The 19,296-nt window shown below is 40.8% G+C and overlaps 2 protein-coding genes across 8 annotated transcripts in view; both read right to left on the bottom strand.

Moving 5' to 3' along the window:
- Positions 1-17,416, bottom strand: part of LOC138763761 (excitatory amino acid transporter 5) — a 32,910-nt gene extending 15,494 nt beyond the window's left edge. For 2 of the 6 annotated variants that reach the window (XR_011357770.1, XM_069938468.1), the window contains exons 1-4: positions 16,883-17,406; positions 15,271-15,370; positions 4,033-4,266; positions 2,791-2,985 (exon numbers count right to left, since the gene is read on the bottom strand). Coding sequence is in view for 5 of the 6 variants with exons in the window: in XM_069938468.1 (XP_069794569.1) it covers positions 2,791-2,985; positions 4,033-4,266; positions 15,271-15,365 (524 nt within the window). In the remaining variant the exon portion in view is untranslated. Of the gene's footprint in view, positions 1-2,790; positions 2,986-4,032; positions 4,267-15,270; positions 15,371-16,882 lie in introns of all 6 variants that reach the window. The other 4 variants (XM_069938470.1, XM_069938469.1, XM_069938467.1 and 1 more) reach the window with 4 other exon arrangements.
- A 108-nt stretch (positions 17,417-17,524) lies between these two features.
- LOC138763763 (excitatory amino acid transporter 5-like) overlaps positions 17,525-19,296 on the bottom strand; it is a 64,134-nt gene continuing 62,362 nt past the window's right edge. The window contains exon 5 of one of the 2 annotated variants that reach the window (XM_069938472.1): positions 17,525-18,033. In XM_069938472.1, the coding sequence (XP_069794573.1) occupies positions 17,770-18,033 (264 nt within the window). In that variant the 3' untranslated portion in view covers positions 17,525-17,769. The remainder of the gene's footprint in view (positions 18,034-19,296) is intronic. The other variant, XM_069938473.1, reaches the window with a different exon arrangement.

Here is a 19,296-nt window from a genome sequence, read left to right as displayed (position 1 = left end):
TTCTATTCCATAAAAATAAAGGAATGTTGAATGTACTTGTAGAATCTCTTGGGATTCTTCTTTATCCTTCCCTCCAGCTGTATCTCATGTCCTCTTTTTGCCCTCCGGATTTCCCTCTTTAGCATACTCCTGTACTCATCAAGAGATTCATTTGATCCAGACTGCTTAAATCTGATGGAAACCTCTGTCTTTTCCTGACCAGAGTCCCAATATCCCTCATTAACTAGAGTTTCTTAAACAGCCTTGTCTTTTACCCTAACAGGAAAATGTAGTGCCTGAACTCTTGCTAACTATACCTTGTGAGGAGTTTGAGGAGATTTGGTATATCACCAAAGACTCTTGCAAATTTCTACAGGCGTACTGTGGAGAGCATTTTAACCTGTTGCATAACTATCTGCTGTGGAGGTGCCAATGCACAGGACAACAATTACTACAGGGAATTGTGAACTTGGTCAGTGCCATCATGGGCATCAGTCTTCACTCCAATGACGACATCTACAAAAGACAGTGTCTTAAGAAAGCAGCCCCTATCCGTCACCACCAGGCCATGCCCTTTTCACACTGCTATCAATGGGAAGGAGATACAGGAGCTTGAGGACAAACACCCAGAGGCACAAGGACAACTTGTTCCCTTTCTGAATGGATAATGAACCACAGGCACTACCTAATTTTCTCTTCTATTTGCACTAATTTAGTTCTTTTAAATCCAATTTTATAGCAATATTTGCACTGCTGCAAAACATCAAATTTTGTGACAAGATTTTGATTCTGATTTTAAAGCATCCAACTTTTCATCTGTCCTCTCTCACTCAACTTCTGAAAGTTCCTACCTAATTGCTCCAAAATCAGTTTTTCCGCAGTTAAGAGGTTTAACTTGTGGACCAGTTCCATTTTTCTCCACAACTATTTTAAAATTAGTGAAGTTATGGTCCATTGTCCCAAAGTGGTACCCACTGAAACTTCATTTGCTTGCCCAATCTCATTCCCCAAGAGGAGGTCCAGTGTTTCGACCTCTCTGGTAGGGCTCTCAATATATTAAGTAGAGAAGCCTTTGGATACAGTTAACAAATTCCACTCTCTCCAAGCCCCAGTCAATATTCAGGAAGTTAAAGTCTACCAGTAATACTACCCTATTATTCTTACAGCTAATTGCAATTTCCCTACACGTTTCCTTTTTAATACCAGTTGACTATTTAGGGACCTACAATAGTCATATCAAAGTGGTAATTCCCCTCTGCTTTTATGTTTTACCCATATAGTTCCACAAGACAATCTCCCAATATCCTCTTGCTGCACTGTTGTTATGTCTTACCTTATCAAAAATACACCACTCTCCGCTCTTACCTGCCCCTCTATTATGTAGCTCCCTACTTTGCCCATCTCTCATCCACCTTGCTATTAAGGCAGTAATATTCCAGACTCCTAAGCCAATTCACACACCAAGTTAGTCTGCCTTACCTGTTACATCCCTTGCATTGAAATAAATGCTCTTTAAATCATGGGTCTTTTCTCTCACTTTCATGTACTCACACCTATCTTGCCCACTATACTTGTTCTCTTTAAGTGCATTATTAGTGCCAACTTTTCATTTACTGCATCTCTGCTCCAAGCCCCAGTCCCCTGGCAATCTAGTTAAAACCTTCAGAAGTACTAGCAAATTCCCCCTGTCAGAATATTGAGTCCCTCTTTAGAGATTCCCAGTGATCCAAGGTTCTTATTTGCTTCCTAATTGTTAGGGGCACCAGGCAATGCTAGAGACACTGCTTCATGTGCCTTTACATCAGGCAAAAGTTGATAAATTTTGTGCATTAGTACATGATAATACATGAAAAGCATATTCTTACCAATATTTAAGCAATCATAGAACATGGAACAATACAACCTTTCAATGTATGCCTACCTATATAAACGTTCTCAACAAATTAACCTAACTCACACTCCAAAACCTCTATTTTTCCTGCATACATGTGCCTGTCTAAGAGTCTTACAGCCTCCACCATCACCCCTGGCAATGCATTCTAGGCACCAACTATTCTCTGTGTAAAAAAAAAAGTACCCCTGATATCTTCTCTAAACTTCCCTCCCCTCACCTTGTACAGATGTTTACTGCTCTCACTCGAGGTAAAAGGTGCTGACTGTCCACCCTATCTATGCCTCATGTAATCTTGTGGACCTCTAAGTCCCCTCTCACCCTTCTTCACTCCAAAGAGAAAATCATTCTGCCTCTTAGGAATGGCTGACTTGTGAGTCCAGTCCTAATTCAATACAGTTACTCCTAACATAAATTTTTGTGATTCCACTCAGCAATTAAACAACTGAGCAAAACAGAATAATTAGAAGAGTCAATTAGCAAAGATCCAGGTATTGGGATGAGGCAAAGATTTAGGCAATATCAGCCTAGATGCCTCTGCCACTTCCACCTGAACGATATCTGAGAAATTATCCTGTGAAACATACACCCTGCTTTAAAGTTTATACATGCATCCTGCCAACTGTATAAACTCAACATGGGAAGGCCATAATCATATTCAGTCAATTTGATTGGTCTCAGGGTCTTCAGCATTAGCTCTCAATCTTTGGCTTCAAACATACTGTCAATAAAAGTAACACTCCATAGATTTAAGATACTTTTTAAGATCATCTGTAATATTCCATGGTTCAATAATGAAACAACACTGAACATCAATAGTATTGCTATCAATCAAACCCCAGCTTGACCTCAGAAGGTGGAAATAAATTGGTGATGTTATTCAATTCCAATTTGCTGATGTAACTGAAAATTTCACATACCTCACAGTAATAATTTGTCCAAAATCCAGCTCATAGTTGTTCACCTGGGCTATAAATATTGCTGCCACGGCTTCATACAAGGCAGTGCCATCCATGTTGATCGTAGCTCCCACAGGCAAAACAAATCTTGCAATTCTTCGATCAATATGATTATTTTCTAACAGGCACTTGAAGGTAATAGGCAAAGTGGCAGAGCTGTAAGTAGATAAGTCAGGGTTAAAATAAGTGCAAGCCTGAAATGCTGAAATGATTGGTGCAAGTCTGATTTTCCCTTTGTAATCAAAAAAGTTTCAACTGTAGTTGCTTAAGCTTTCCAAAATGCACTAAATTATGATTGATATTTTTATTAATGATCAACTTTTTAAATAGAATATTTTATAATTATCCACATAAGCTTATACACTGACCTAATTTATGAGATTTTAGAAAACTTTTTTTTAAATCTAATTTCCGCAATCTCAAAAAACTGATTCTGCTGTGAATTGTACGCACAGCATTAGATAATACATTAAGATGCCAAGTGTCAGGCAGATGTTCAAAACAAAGTAGGAAAGATGATCAGGATGAATGTAACGTTATCTTTTCTTTCCCCAAACAGTACCAGGGTTGAAGAATAAGTTAGGATTTGAGTATGCTCTACATATCTATGAGACTTTACTGGTCTTGTGTGTTCCCAATGGACAGGAATTTATCCTTCTTGTCCAATGCTCAATTGTAGATGAGCCCTTAGTGGCCATATCGAGAAAACTAATCAATATGCATATTGGATTTTAATACTTTTTCCTATTTTGTAATAGAATACTCCAGTAAAATGAGGCTAATTATAAAGAAATAGCCTGACTTTTTATTGTTAAATAATAGTATCTACAAAAGACCATCAAACATAAAATAAAAACAGATATTGATGGAAAAACCTTGCAGGTCATGCAAAATTTGTGGAATGAGAAATAGAAACAAGATCAGCCAGGATCTTATTAAAAGGCATAGCAAGCTCGATGGGCTAGATCACCTACACTTGCTGCTATTTCTTATATTTTTATAGTTAATGTTTAAGGCCAAAGAACCATTAGAACTAAGGTAGAGAGAATGCTTTAAAGTTTAGGTAGAGAAGGTGAGAGAGAGAGAGGAATACATCAGACAAAGGGAATCTCTCTGATGGTCAGACACCAGGGTTGCATGGCTTATAGAGCTGTTTGGTTAATATATTAATGAGGGCAATAGGAGAAAGACTGCAAAAGATACCTGGATGAAGTAGCCAAAGCTATGAGCAAAGCTTGAAGAATTCCTCTTATATAAACAATAGGATTTTTCTTGGTGATAAAGAGGTATACCATGGGTAGAACGAATAGCCCGTGAACCACCAGACCACAAACAACTGTGATTGCATAGAAACCCAGTTTCTTTCCAATGGCTGTAGGATCATCCATCTCTAATATTTTGCCAGCAATAAGAAACACTATGCCTAAAGGGAAATAGCTAAAAGAAAGAAAACAAATTTTTAAGTGCAAATAATTAAGCAGAAGAAAAATCGAGGCAAAATTGAAAGATTAGACTGCCTTCATATAGAACTCTGGAACGGACTTAGATTACAATGAATTTTAATGTACAGAAAATATTTTGTCAATCATTATGTCAGTAATTAATTACAGAGACACAGTGGATATTGCCCATGTGTCCATGCTGCCAAACTTACACCCCATTAACCTACACCCTGGTACATTTTTTGACAGGTGGGAGGAAACTGGAGTCCATGGAGAAAACCCACTCAGACACAGGGAGAATGTACAAACTCCTTACAGACAGTGGGAGATTCAAACTCTGGTCCAGTCCTGATTGCTGGCACTGTAAAAGCATTGCACTAACTGCTACACCAAACACGCTGCCCTTGAATAGCTTAAAAGTTTTTAAAAAATTTTTGAATAGTTTATTTAAAGTATTAAACCATGATACATACAATCAAAAAACAAATAATACATATGGTCAATGAAAAATACATGGTATATATAAACACACTACATCCCTCCTACCCACCCTCCTCCCATACCAGCCCTCCCGCCTACCCTATGCCCCTATACACAATCCCTCCTAACCAACCAACCTAAACCTCAAAGAAAGAAAAAGAAAGGAGATATAAACCACAATAGCATAATTAATTACCATGGCTGGAGAATTCAAAATTTTAAACCCATATAATCCAAATAAGGGCTCCAAATGTTTGTATTAAAAAAAATATCATGTGAATTATATTTTATTTTTTTCCAATGGGATACAAGATCTCAATTCCCAATGCCATCTATCTATTCTCAAATCAGTCTCATTTTTCCAAGTAATTTCTAAACGTTTTCTGGCAACAACCAATGGTAATCTCAAAAATGCAATTAGAAATCTAGTTAGTCTCAATTCTAAACTCAACTTTTTAATATTACCTAACAAAAATAATAATGGATCCAATAAAAATTTAACTTTAAAAATAGCTTCTAAAAGTTCTTAAAGTCGCATCCAAAAAGGTTTTACCATATCACATCACCAAGTTGAACATAAAAAAAAGCCTACTTCCTTTTGACATCTAAAACATAAATCTGAAGAAATTAAATAATTTCTTTAATTTTTCTGAAGTTAAATATAATTGATGTATAAAATTATAATGAACTAATCTATATCCCACATTAACAATTTTAGTCATACTATCTTTACATAAATTTCTCCAATTATCCTGATTAATTACTATCTCTAACACTGGTTAGAGACATTGGCTGAGACGTCGCCGCAACTTGGGAGCCCACAAAATGGCTTGCACTCTCACCAAGGCAATGCCAGGGTGACGTCCGAGACGTCTCCAGACAAGGTGACAACCAATTCGCCCGGCAGTTGCTGTGACGTCTCCAGCAGTGGCTGCGACATCTCCGGCAGTTGCTGTGATGTCACCGCAACGTCTCCTCAGTCTCCAGTAGTTGCAGACAAAATTAGTCTCCGCGACGTCACCGCAACTGATGGAGACCTTTTTGAGACTGGAAAAAGTCTCAAAAAATAAAAATCAAGCATGTTTGAATTTCCCGCGACTCCCCAGAGACCCGGCTAGTCTCTAGGAGACGTCGCGGAGACGCGAGTCGCCACCTAGTCTCCAGGCCAATGAGATAGGCCCTTAATCTTTTTCCCATTTTAACCAAGATTTTTGTAAATCTAACAGGCATTTTATTCTGTAATAATGAATACATTTCAGATTCAAATCCTTTCTTTCCACCTTCTGTAAGTAAAATTTCAAATTGAGATTGTCTTGATATGTCCAAAATTCTAGCTTGATAATAACAAAAAAGAGTATTTGATAATATTTCATATTTTTCTTTCATTCTCTAAAAATAAACAAAATAACCCACTTCATAACAATCTTACACAAATTTAATTCCCTTTTGATCCCATAATTTCAAAAACTGATTACGAAGTGTAAAAATAAAAAGTTTATTCTTATATAAAGGTGTCTTACTTGAAATTTTCCCATGTGTACCTATTGCTTCATTTATCAGATTCCATAATTCCATTAAATGTATTAAAATAGGTGAATTATAATACATAATAACTTAGAATTCCATTTATCAATAAATTGGTCCATCTTCTTCTCACCAATTTGAGATAATTCAATATTTGCCCATACCAAAATTTGGAAGCTGTAAATCTCCTAATTCATATTTCCAAGTTAATTGTTTTTAAAATATTTTAAGCATCACTGCTCTATTTCTTTATCTTATTGAAATAGAATAGCTCATCCACATACACATGCTGTTCAATACACTTCTGTCTAAATTATATTTTCAAATGTAGCAAAAGATCACATTAAAGTGCATATAGTTTTGAAGTGACACAACATACAAATCTATTCAGCCTATTGACATGATACTGGTCACCAAACAATTCCGTAAACTGGAAGAGGTCAGTGCTTGTTTAAACTCATCAGGAACTGTGAGAGCAGGATTAAGAATGAGAGAAGTGTTAAAAAGCAGCCGGAGAGATAGGTGCTTGCTTAAATTTCTCCATTCGCTATTCAGCTATAACCAATAAAAGAAAGGAAAACTCAAGCAGAGCAAACATTGTGTGAGGGAGTTAGACGCTAAGTTAAAGGACAGGACTTCCAGGGTTGTGATTTCAGGATTGCTACCTGTGCCACATGCTAGTGAGGTTAGAAATAGAAGAATAATGTAGTTTAACATGTGGCTAAAGACATGGTTTCAGCAAAGCAGGACGTCAAGCGCTGAAGAGCTGGCTCTGAATGGGCAACTAAAGTGGCATCGTCTGCAAAGAGTAGTTCACGGACAAGTTTCTCTTGTGTCTTGGTGTGAGCTTGCAGGCGCTTCAGATTGAAGAGACTGCCATCCGTGCGGTACCGGATGTAAACAGCGTCTTCATTGTTGGGGTCTTTCATGGCTTGGTTCAGCATCATGCTGAAGAAGATTGAAAAGAGGGTTGGTCCTGCTTTGCGGAAACTGCCAAAATGTTTGGCCTGGAAGTCAGCCTGAAGAAAACTGAGGTCCTCCATCAGCCAGCTCCCCACCATGACTACCAGCACCCCCACATCTCCATCGGGCACACAAAACTCAAAACGGTCAACCAGTTTACCTATCTCGGCTGCACCATTTCATCAGATGCAAGGATCGACAATGAGATAGACAACAGACTCGCCAAGGCAAATAGCACCTTTGGAAGACTACATAAAAGAGTCTGGAAAAACAACCAACTGAAAAACCTCACAAAGATAAGCCTATACAGAGCCGTTGTTATACCCACACTCCTGTTCGGCTCCGAATCATGGGTCCTCTACCGGCACCACCTACGGCTCCTAGAACGCTTCCACCAGCGTTATCTCCGCTCCATCCTCAACATCCATTGGAGCGCTTTCATCCCTAACGTCGAAGTACTTGAGATGGCAGAGGTCGACAGCATCGAGTCCACGCTGCTGAAGATCCAGCTGCGCTGGATGGGTCACGTCTCCAGAATGGAGGACCATCGCCTTCCCAAGATCGTGTTATATGGCGAGCTCTCCACTGGCCACCGTGACAGAGGTGCACCAAAGAAAAGGTACAAGGACTGCCTAAAGAAATCTCTTGGTGCCTGCCACATTGACCACCGCCAGTGGGCTGATAATGCCTCAAACCGTGCATCTTGGCACCTCACAGTTTGGCGGGCAGCAACCTCCTTTGAAGAAGACCGCAGAGCCCACCTCACTGACAAAAGGCAAAGGAGGAAAAACCTAACACCCAACCCCAACCCACCAATTTTCCCCTGCAACCGCTGCAATCGTGTCTGCCTGTCCCGCATCGGACTTGTCAGCCACAAACGAGCCTGCAGCTGACGTGGACTTTTTACCCCCTCCATAAATCTTCGTCCGCGAAGCCAAGCCAAAGAAAAAAAGACATGGTGCAGGAAGGAGGGTTTCAGTTTTCTGGATCATCGCGCTCTCGTCCAGTGAAGGTGGGATCTGGAATGGGGGGGTGGGGGTAATATCCTTGCAGGAAGATTAGCTAGTGCTGCTCCGGTGGGTTTAAACTAGATTTGCAGGGGGATGGGAACCAGAATGCCAGAGCAGATAGAGGAGTGAAGGAGGGAAAAGATGATGTGAAAATTGCATGCACCATTAGAACACTTTGTACCCGGTGGAAATTTTCTAAAGTACATCCATTTCAATGCAAGAACTATTGTAGGAAAGGGAGACGAGCTTAGAACATGGATTGGCACATGGAATTATGACATTGTGGCCATTAGTGAAACTTGGTTGCAGGAGGGGTAGGACTAGCAGTTCAATGTTCTGGGTTTTCATTGCTTTAGACATGATGGAATCGGTGGGGGGTGGGGTGGTGATGAAAGGGGGAGGAGTAGCATTGCTCATCAGGGAAAATATCACAGCTGTGCTCAGGCAGGACAGATCAGAGGGCTCATCTACTGAGGCTATAGGGGTGGAGATGAGGAACGGGAAAGGTATGACCACTCTCATGGGGTTGTATTATAGACTGCTCAATAGTCAACAAGAATTAGAGGAGCAAATTCTGTAGAGAGATAGCAGCATAGCTGCGGGAAACATAAGATTGTGATAGTAGAGGATTTTATACATATTGACTAGGATTCCCATCCTGTAAAAGGGTTGGGTGGCTTGGAGTTTGTCAAATGTGTTCAGGAAAGTTCTCTCAATCAATAAATAAAAATACCAACTAGAGAGAGTGAAATACTGGATCTCCTTTTAAGGAACAAGACAGAACAAGTGACGGAAGTATGTGTAGGGGAACATTATGTGTTCAATGGTCAGAATGTCATTAGTTTCAAGTTAATTATGGAGGAGGATAGGTCTAGGCCTCGGGTTGAGATTCTAAATTGGAGAAAGGCTATTTTGAGGAAATGGGAAAGGATCTAGAATGCGTGGATTGGTATAAGTAGTTTTCAGGCAAGGATGTGCAAGGTAAATAGACGACTTTTGAGAGTATAGAGTTTGTATGTTCCTGTCAGCATTAAAGGCAAGGTTAGCATAGGGAACCTTGGTTTTTGAAGGATATTGTGGATCTGGTTCAGAAGAAGAGAGGTGTATAGCAAGTACAGGCAGCATGGAACAAATGAGGTAATTGAGGAGTATAGAAAATACAAGAAAAACATCAAGAACAAAATCAGGAATGCAAAAAAAAATGAGATTGCTTTGGCAGACAACATGAAGGAAAATCCTAAGGGCTTCTACAGGTATATTAAGAGCAAAAGGATAGTAATGGACAAAATTGATCCCCTTGAAGATCAGAGTGGTTGGCTTTGTATGGAGCCAAAAGATCTTAAATGTTTCTATTTCATCAGTATTCACACAGGAAATGGGCACAGAGTCATGGGAAGTAAGGAAAACAAGGAGTGAGTCATGGAACCTATACAGATTAAAGAGGAGGAAGTACTTGCTGTCTTAAAGCAAATAAGGGTGGACAAATACCCTGGGTCTGACAAAATATTCCCTTGGACCATGAGAGAGTCTAGTACAGAAATTGCAGGGACTCTGGTAGAAATATTTAAAATGTCCTTAGCCATGTGTTTTAGTGCCAGAGGAATGGAGGTTAGCTCACTTTCAGTTGTTTAAAAAAGGCTTCAAAAGTAACCCTGGAAATTATTGGTCGGTGAGCCTGTCTTCAGTAGTAGGTAAATTATTGGAAGATGTTCTAAGAGATCAGATATACAATTATCTGGATAGATATAGACTAATTAGTTATAGTCAACATGGCTTTGTGTCTGGTAGGTCATGTTTAATCAATCTTGTAGAGTTTTTCAAGGATGTAACCAGGAAAGTTGATGAAAGAAAAGCTGTGGATGTTGTGAACATGGACTTTAGTAAGGCCTTTGAGAAGGTCCTACATAGGAGGTTAGTCAGGAAGGTTCAGACGTTAGGTATTCATGGTGAAGTGGTGAACTAGATTTGATCATGACTGGACAGGAGAAGCCAGAGAGTAGTGGTGTATGTTTGCTTCTCAGACTGGAGGCCTGTAACTAGTGGTGTGCCTTAGGGATTGGTGCTGGGACCATTGCTGTTTGTCATCTACATCAATGGTCTGGATGATAATATGGTAAATTTGATCAGCAAGTTTGCAGATGACACGAAGACTGGAGGTGTTGTGGACAGTGTAGAAGATTTTCAAAGCTTTCAGAGGGATCTGGAACAGCTGGAAAAATGGGCTGAAAAATGGCAGATGGAATTTAATGCAGACAAGTGTGAAATTTTGCATTTTGGAAGGACAAACCAAGAAAAGTCATACATGGTAAATGGTGAGCACTGAAGAGTGTAGTAGAACAGAGGGATCTGGGAATATAGATACATAATTCTCTGAAAGTGGCATCACTGGTGCATAGGGTTTTATAGAGAACTTTTGGCATATTGGCCTCCATAAATCAAAGTATTAACTATATAGTAAAATTGTATAGAACATACTTAAGTCAGATATGTTGATATTTCAGTGGAATAAAGGGAATTACAGTAACATAAGAGCAGGACTGGCCAGATTAAACTGGTAGGGGACACTTGTAGGGAAGAGGGCAGAACAGCAGTGGATGGAGTTTCTGCGAAAAGTGTATAAGGTTAATATATACAAATAAAGAGGAAATATTCAAATGTTAAAAATATCAACTGTAGTGTTTGCGCTACGTGAGCATGGAGAAGAATGACACACACACCAGAGCCTTGGAAAACAAGCCTGGTTTATTGCTCTGGCTGTCGCGCTTATCTGGGCCCCGCGTCATCAGAGTGCTGACCTTGAGTTGGCGGGCATTCCTGCCACAGTTCCCCATCTTCCTGCCATGTGGAGGTCACCTGCAACGACAGCCATCGTCACCCCCAAGGTCTGCGTGGTCACTGCATTTATCGCCATTTTGCAGCTGGTCCTTGTCTCCATGTGTGGGCCACTACATAACCCACTCCAGAACCAGTAACCAGGCCATTGTCCATAGCATTGGGCTGTGTTGCGGGGGAGGAGTGGAAACTGGCTCATTACAGTCCAGATATGCCAGTTTCAGGCAGTCGACGGTAAAAGTCTCCTCCTTACCACCAATGTTGAGGACAAAGGTGGAACCATTGTCCCTGATGACCCTGCAGGGCCCCTCGTAGGGTCATTGTACAGGTGGCCGGTGTGCACCCATTCTCATGAATATGTAGTGACAAGACTTTAAGTCCTGGGGAAGTTATGTTTGGGCTGACTGTGTGGTTGGGGTTGCTGCAGGACCAGGGACCACAGTTACTGCTGCAAGTTCTCAAGGGTTGCTGCTGGGTCTTTTGGGAATTTATTGGGGGCCAGAAACTCCCTAGGGATGATCAAAGGTGCACCGTAGACCATCTCTGCCACCAAGACATTGAAGCCCTCCTTCGACACGGTACAAATTCCCAACAGGACCCAAGGCAGTTCGCCCACCCAGTTGGGACTCTTGAACTGGGCCATCAAGGCTGCCTTGAGGTGCCTGTGGAAGTGCTCCATTGGCCTAAGGGTGTGGTAGAGTTGTGTCCCCAAAATGTTAGCCAGCACTGTCCCTAGCCCAGAGGTGAATTGTGCCCCCCTCTGTCCGAGGTAAAGTTCTCTGGAACCCCGAATCTGGACATCCATGTGTCAATGAGTGCCCTGGTGCAGATTTCTGTGGTAGGATCAGCCAGTGGGATCACCTCCGGCCACCTCGTGGAGCAGTCAACCATGGTCAAGAGGTATCTTTCCCTATGGGAAATTGGTTCGGAAATAGTAACAGCCCCTCTATGTTGATGTGTACTTGACTGAACCTCCGCCTCGCTGGTTCAAACGTTTGTGGGCACTCTCATGTGAACCTGCACTTTGGAGGATTGACAGTTCATAAAGGCCTTAGCCCAATGGCTGACCTTTTTACGAAGGCCATGCCAGACAAACCTGCTGGCCACCAGTTGACCATGGTTCGGATTGCAGGGTGCGCCAAGTTGTAGATGGCATCGAAAACATGGCGCCTCCATGCAGCTGGGATGATGGGGCAGCGGCTGCCAGTAGAGACGTCACACAGCAGTGTTAGGTTCCCTGGGCTGTCAGGGATGTCCTTCACCCTGATGCTGGAGACGGCTGTCCTATACACGGGGATCTCAGGGTCCTGCTGCTGTGCTTTGGCAGGGGCTGCTTAGTCAATCCCTTCGGACAGGGCATGTACCGATTCAATTGCGGGATGTGACAGAGCATCAGCTACCAGGTTGCTTTTCCCCCACAATATTCTGTATTTCTATGTAAATTCAGACACATTGTGTCTCTGTTGTCAGGCCAACCACAGGTCCAATACCTTATGGAAGGCAAAGGTCAGTGGCTTGTGATCAGTGAAGACCTTGAAATGCTGGCCTTCCAAAGATTAACAGAAATGTCTTACCACCAGGTACAGCACCAGTAGTTCTCAGTCGAAAGCATTGTATTTGAGCCCTGGGGAGTAGTGGTGCCTGCTGAAAAAGGCCAGGGGTTGCCATTGGTCCTTAATGAACTGTTCCAGCATGCTCCCTACCACTGTGTTGGAGGCATCAACTGTCAGGGAGGTAGGTGCCTCCAGACTGGGGTGGACCAGGAGGGTGGCGTTCGCCAGCATGTCTTTGGCATTTTGGAATGCCCTGGAAGACTCATCGTCCCAAGTAATGTCTTTTGACTTACTTGCCATCAATGTGAAGAGGGGGCACATGATGTGTGCCACTGCCGGTATGAACCTGTGGTAAAAGTTTATCATACCGGCAAATTCCTGTAGCCCTTTTACCCTGTGTGGCTTAGCGAATTGCCAGATCACCTCGACCTTCTCAGAGAGGGGTGAAGCCCATGCCTGTTTATCCTGTGCCCCAAGAAGTCAATGGTGTCCAGACCAAATTGGCACTCCGTGGGGTTGATGGCCAACCCAAATTCACTCAAGCAGGTGCACAGTTATCTCAGGTGGGTGGCGTGGTCTTTGCAGCTGTGGCTGGTGATAAGGATATCGTCCAAATAGATGAATGCAAATGGGAGGTCCCAGCCACTGAGTCCATCAGCCGCTGAAAAGTTTGTGCCGTGTTCTTTAGACTGAAGGGCATGCAGAGAAATTCAAACAAGCCAAAGGGGTTATGACTGCAGACTTTCGGATGTCCTGGGGGTGAACTGGGGTTTGGTGGTAAGCCCCTGGATGAGGTCGACCTTGGAGAACATCCATTCCCAGTGCAGGTTGGGGAAAAGTCTTGGATGTGGGGCACAGAATATCTGTTGGGCATGGTGGCCACGTTGAGGCGGTGGTAGTCATTGCATGGTCTTCAACCCCCTGATGATTTTGGCACCATGTGGAGGGGGGAGGTCCAGGGTTTGTCGGAGTGCTGCACAATTCCCAACTCCTCTATTTTCTTGAACTCCTCCTTTGCCAGGAGGGAGCTGGCGTGCTCTGGCATGGAGTGGGGGACCCTCAGTCAGTGTGTGGTGCTTTACTCTGTGCTTTGGCTTGGCTGTGGAGAATTGTGATGCAACTATCAAGGGGAACTCCACCAGAATGTGGGGGAATTCATTGTCTGAGAATGTTATTGAGTCCAGGTGGGGGGTGGGTAGCTTGGCTTCCCCCAGAGCAGAGTCTGAAAAGTTCTGCTGTGCACCAAGCACCGTCCCTTGTGATTGACAAGCAAGCAATGGACCCAAAGGAAGTTGGCCCCCAGGAACGTTTGCACCATTGCCGTGATGGTGAAAGTTCATATAAAGCAGCTGTTCCCAAACCGAAGGGGAATGGTGCAGGTCCCAAAAGTCTGAATGGAGGAGCTGTTGCCTTCCCTCAGGCTGGACCCTGCTTGGGGGAGGGGGGGGAAGGTAGGACGCTTATCACGGCATCAGTGTCGAGCAGCAAACACCTGCCTGACAAGGAGTCCCAGATGTGAAGGAGGCTATCATGTGGGCCAACCACTTCAGTCATCAATAACAGTTGGCCAGGGTGTTTCCCGGAAACGCACAGGGGGTGTGGCATCAACAGGCCTCTGCACCCCGTCGCTGATGACAGTAGCAGAATGGTCCCAGGGTTATTAACTGGCAGACGGCTGTTCATGGAGCTTGCTGATGTGGTGGTCTACGATGGTGCTGGTGTTCTTCACTCTCCAGAGCATGTCTGCCTGGGCCACAATCCTACAAGGATCGCTGAGGTCCTTGTCCATGAGCAAGAGTCGGATATCCTCCGGCAGATGCTCCAGAAAGATCTGCTCAAAGAGCAGGCAAGGCTTGTGGCCCTTGATCAAAGCGAGCATCTTGCTCATTAGGGCAAACATGTTCTTATCCCCCAATCCATCCATATGCAGCTTACGCTGGTAGAGCCCGAAAGTGTGGGTTAACAGCACTTTGAGCGCCGCCTATTTGCCTTGCTCTGGAGGCTGCTGTATAAAATCTATGACCCTTCCCGCTGTGTCCTGATCGAGGGCACTCATGACATAGAAGTAGTGGGTGTCTTCGGCAGCAATATATCAAAGCTGGAACTGAGCCTCGGCCTTCCTGAAGCACATGTGTGGCTGCGACATCCAGAACATTGAGAGCCTGAGAGAGACCGCGTGGATGGTCGCAGGCTCCGCTTGATCTGTCATCTTCGGGCCCACCTGCCGGTTGGACCTGTCGGGGTCACCAGTGTAGTGTTCGCAATATGCGAGCATGGAGAACACAAAACTATGATATTTTTCCAAATTCCCTGGCAATCTGGTGGGAAGCAGTGAGTTTTTATATGGAGTGTCAAAGGAATATATGATCATGATTGAGATGAATGTTAGTGTACTATTATCAATCAGAGAATTATCAGATGCATGTTATATTTAATACTTTTCGCTAAAATTAACATCAGCATTTACTGGACACAACTTTCAAGCTTGTGATACTATAGGTGAACAGACATAAATCACCTACTGTTCAATCAATTCAGGTAAACTTATGCAAGACACCCAAGCATTTAGCCTCAGAAAAAAAGTTGGGTATAACCTTTTTTGTGATGGATGAAACTATGCACCCGGCAGAAACTTACCATGTGGCAATAGCGACAATTTTCATCACAGACTCATTCAAGCACTGGCAGAAGCTGACCAATGGTGTCCCATTCTTCCCCATCCTCCCGAGCATTATACCTACACAGAGAATAAACAGCTCATGTTACATTAACTGTTTAATGCAGCCTGGGTTTCAATTTTCCCATGAAATGTAACAAAAAGTTTATGGATCCATTGCACAATTAAACAATCAACATTACAAGGATTTAAAACATGCTGTAAAAAGAATTTACACAAATAACCAACTCAAAAATAAATTGTTGATCTTTCAATGTAAGCAATAATTTTCTTTGAAAATTGTAACTCTCAGATTACTGAATGGTTGAAGTCCCCTCTTCTCATGCAGAGCACATTGCATTCAAGTCAGTATTGTGACAGTGAAGCAATCCATGTCAACACAGTCACTACATAGTGAGCAATATCCAAACTTTGGATGGCTTACATTTGTCAATGGCTAAGTACTGCTGAAAGAGAAAAAAATATTTGGCATGATAAAGACCCCTGAGCAGTTGACACTGGTTCTTATTTAACTTTAGTATGGAAAAAGTTGATTTTCCAAGCTATCATTAAGTTAGTTGATAAAAAAATTGACTTGCAGCTGTAAACTAAGCACAACATGGTTTAACTTTTGCACTGATAAAAGTAAGCATATTTACAATAGCCCATTTCTCATGTGTTCTCATTTTAAACAAGATATAATGCATCATTCTTTTCCTAAACCACATCTTTTGCTGAAGTCAAAATTAACCATAATAATAGTTTACATTAACTGCAGGTTTTTAAATTCATTCCAAATTGTGTTCAAATCATTTGGGAATAATCACAAAAATCCATAAATACCATTAAATGAAAAATTGTCAAATTGCATTGAGAGAATAAAATGATTTATGCTGGATTATTCTCCTTTGTATGGATTCTGTCTTCCAGGGAGTTATTGACACACATAGTGCCTTTTGTGTTTTGATAAATATCAACAACATTCTGTCTTTTGAGAGAAAGTGAAGCTTTCAGGAAATGTACTGGGGAAAGTAGTCAGACATTCAGAAGATTGTTTTTCATTTTTAAATATTTAATGTGTATTTCACATGCAATGTTTTAAAAATAATCAGTAATGTGTATTTAGATTTCATGTTCTGAACCTGTAACTCCAGAAAAATCAAAAATTAAATGCTATTTTAAATGTTAATGAATAAAATTCAGTGAGCAGAGAGACGTTGAAGCTTAAAATTAACTTCTGTTAGGAATATCACAAAAACAAAAACGCTGGAAATGCTTTATGGAAAAGTGATTGATTCAGAATGAAAACTTTTCATTAAAACAACTGGTTGGTAATTTTACTGTTAATCACAGATATTTCAGGAGATATTAATTACACTGGACAATATTTTTTCCCCAAAAGGTTTTCTTCCTGAAAAAAAAATTGGGGATTATGATAGACAACTTCAAGATGAACACAAAGATAATTTCAGATTTGCTGTATAATGCAGACAGTTACAGAAACATTAAATTAACTATTAATGCACTTTGCATGTTTAATCGCATAATGATGCTCACACGTTGCATTAGTTCAACTGACTTAAAAATGTTTACCGCTGATTTTAGTTTGTACTCAGCATCTGATGCCTCTCAGATCAGTGTTCAACAATAGTCAGCCAGCTTTGATGGATTCCAGTTGCCCTGATACCATTTTTCCATGGTCACAATATCCTGGTGAAACCTTTCACCATGTTCGTCACTGACTGCACCAAGATCAGCAGGAAAAAATCCAAGTGTGAATGTAGAAAATTAATTTTCAATGACATGTTGCACTTCATGGATTTGTCTGCTTGAAGTAGACTTAAAATAAGACAGGAAATCACAAAAATAGGTTACATCTATAAAATAGTACATGTTAAGAACATTTTCATGTGATTTTTGAGATCAGCAGCCCAAAATTCATAAATCCAAAAGTGTTCAGGAAGAAGAATCTTCATTGTCCAGTGTTACCTGAAATAAGAGTATTTGTATTGGGTAGAAAGAGCTAAAACTACCTTCAACTTTTCGACTGAGACAGGATATTGATTTGATTTAAGCTTGTGATCAATCATTAACTTGCAGTCTTGCACCATATGAAATATAAAGTCTACCATAAATAACAAAAGAAATGCAGTGATTAAAAAGTACATAAAATTCATGGATTAAAATCATAATAATAAAATAAAAATTTAAAAAATGATGAAATTCATGGGGCTGTTTAATAAATGTTGATTAATTCATTTTCTCAAAATTCTTTGCACTGATATTGTAAATACATCCAATGTCAATTCTATAAAGTATTATGCTAACCCCTTTCAACTTGTGAAAAAAATCTGGCACACAAAATGTCATCTTATAAGAATAAGAGATTTTACTCTGCAGGTATTTCATGTCAATGAAGAAATAATCAAACAGCAATCCAAAGTTAAAGACTTACCCAAAACAAAAACTGCACTTTTGTTTTACATCTGATTGAAAATACACTTTACAGCAATCTTACCCATTGTTGCAGAAAATATAACAATGCCAAGTACATTCATGCCCTCACTTGATCCCGGTCCTGTTTCATAGATGATCTCTGGAGCTGGGGTGATATCCAAGGAAATGTTGTGAATTATTTCAGAGTCATTGTCACCCAGAATTCCATAGATTAAAGGCATTCTCTTGGCAGCTTCATATCCTGACACTTTGACAGAGATGACTATTGGGACAATCTTGGTTCTATACTGTGAAACAACAAGATTTGAGTATTCTTTAAAAATCAAATCCAGTTGCATAACCTGTCTAGACACACCAGTCTAAATAAAAATTGAATATGAAACTTTTTTCAGTTGAGTTAAATTGGCTTTTTGGCCCCTCTTTACTGCCCTTAACATGTTCATAATGTGTACACCATTACAAATCATAAATTGACATACAGAATTTCAAATGTCTCGGTATCCATTCTGATTAAAATTCCATGAATCAGCCACCTTTGCCAACTCATCAACGAATGATGCTATTTCGTGGTGATCATTATTATTGATCTACATTTAACATAAAAATCCATTCAAAACATCACATCTAATAGACTCCAAACACATTGTGCAATGGATTGGAGATCCAATTGTCGCAACCTATTGGAAATCCAACTCTTCCGAACGCATTCCAAACATTGTGATTTATATTGATGGACACCTAAGAGCTTCAAACAAGAAACAGTGGGAAAGTATTGAAAAATCTTGAATTTTTGACTGGAAAATACACTATTTTTTTGACTATATTATAAGTTTCTGATACTGACTCAGATTTACTTCACTTTTACTTTGCTTTGTTATGTAGATAATAAATAATTGAAGAATAGATTGTGCCTCATGTCTCCTTCCCCTCCCCCCTTACTTTCAAGTACCGGATAGTGCATTTTGGATCTTAACAAGAATCTGTGTGAATCACATTACTTATTTCCCTTCTGATTTCATCAAGACTTTGTCATGATACCCAGAATTATACTTAATACGCCAGCTGAGAATGGCATGCCTTGTTTTTGCTTCAATGTTATTTAAAAGAAAAGAAAACAAGTCTATATTTTCTTGTACCTCCCCAATTATAGTACTGCATCATGATGTCTCTCATTCAACTAATTTTGAAGGGCTTGATTCCTGTGTTCTACTATTCTATCTTCTTATTCTTTTACTTACAAGTAAGAGATCACATAGTAGAACATTGTAGAGGAGCAAAGCATCCCTCATGTTTTGGCCAATGTTTATCTTTCCATTTGCATTTATAAAAGCAGACGAAGTGATCAGTATCACTCTTTGGTGGGGTGCTGTGCACAAATTAATGGCTGATTTTCCCAACAGCATTCATGCTTGCCAATAGTTTTGTGCATTTCCTCCCTCCAAAAGTACATTAACAAAGCTGTGCTACACAAGTTAACTGGTTTCCTTTTCTATTCTGTTCAGTCATGGAGTTCTTTATGATCCCTAGAGTCATTTTGAATCCGGTCTTCA

This window comes from Narcine bancroftii, chromosome 5 (assembly GCF_036971445.1).
Source record: "Narcine bancroftii isolate sNarBan1 chromosome 5, sNarBan1.hap1, whole genome shotgun sequence".
In the NCBI taxonomy this organism is placed as follows: Eukaryota; Metazoa; Chordata; class Chondrichthyes; order Torpediniformes; family Narcinidae; genus Narcine; species Narcine bancroftii.
This window is presented reverse-complemented; position numbering and strand designations above follow the sequence as displayed.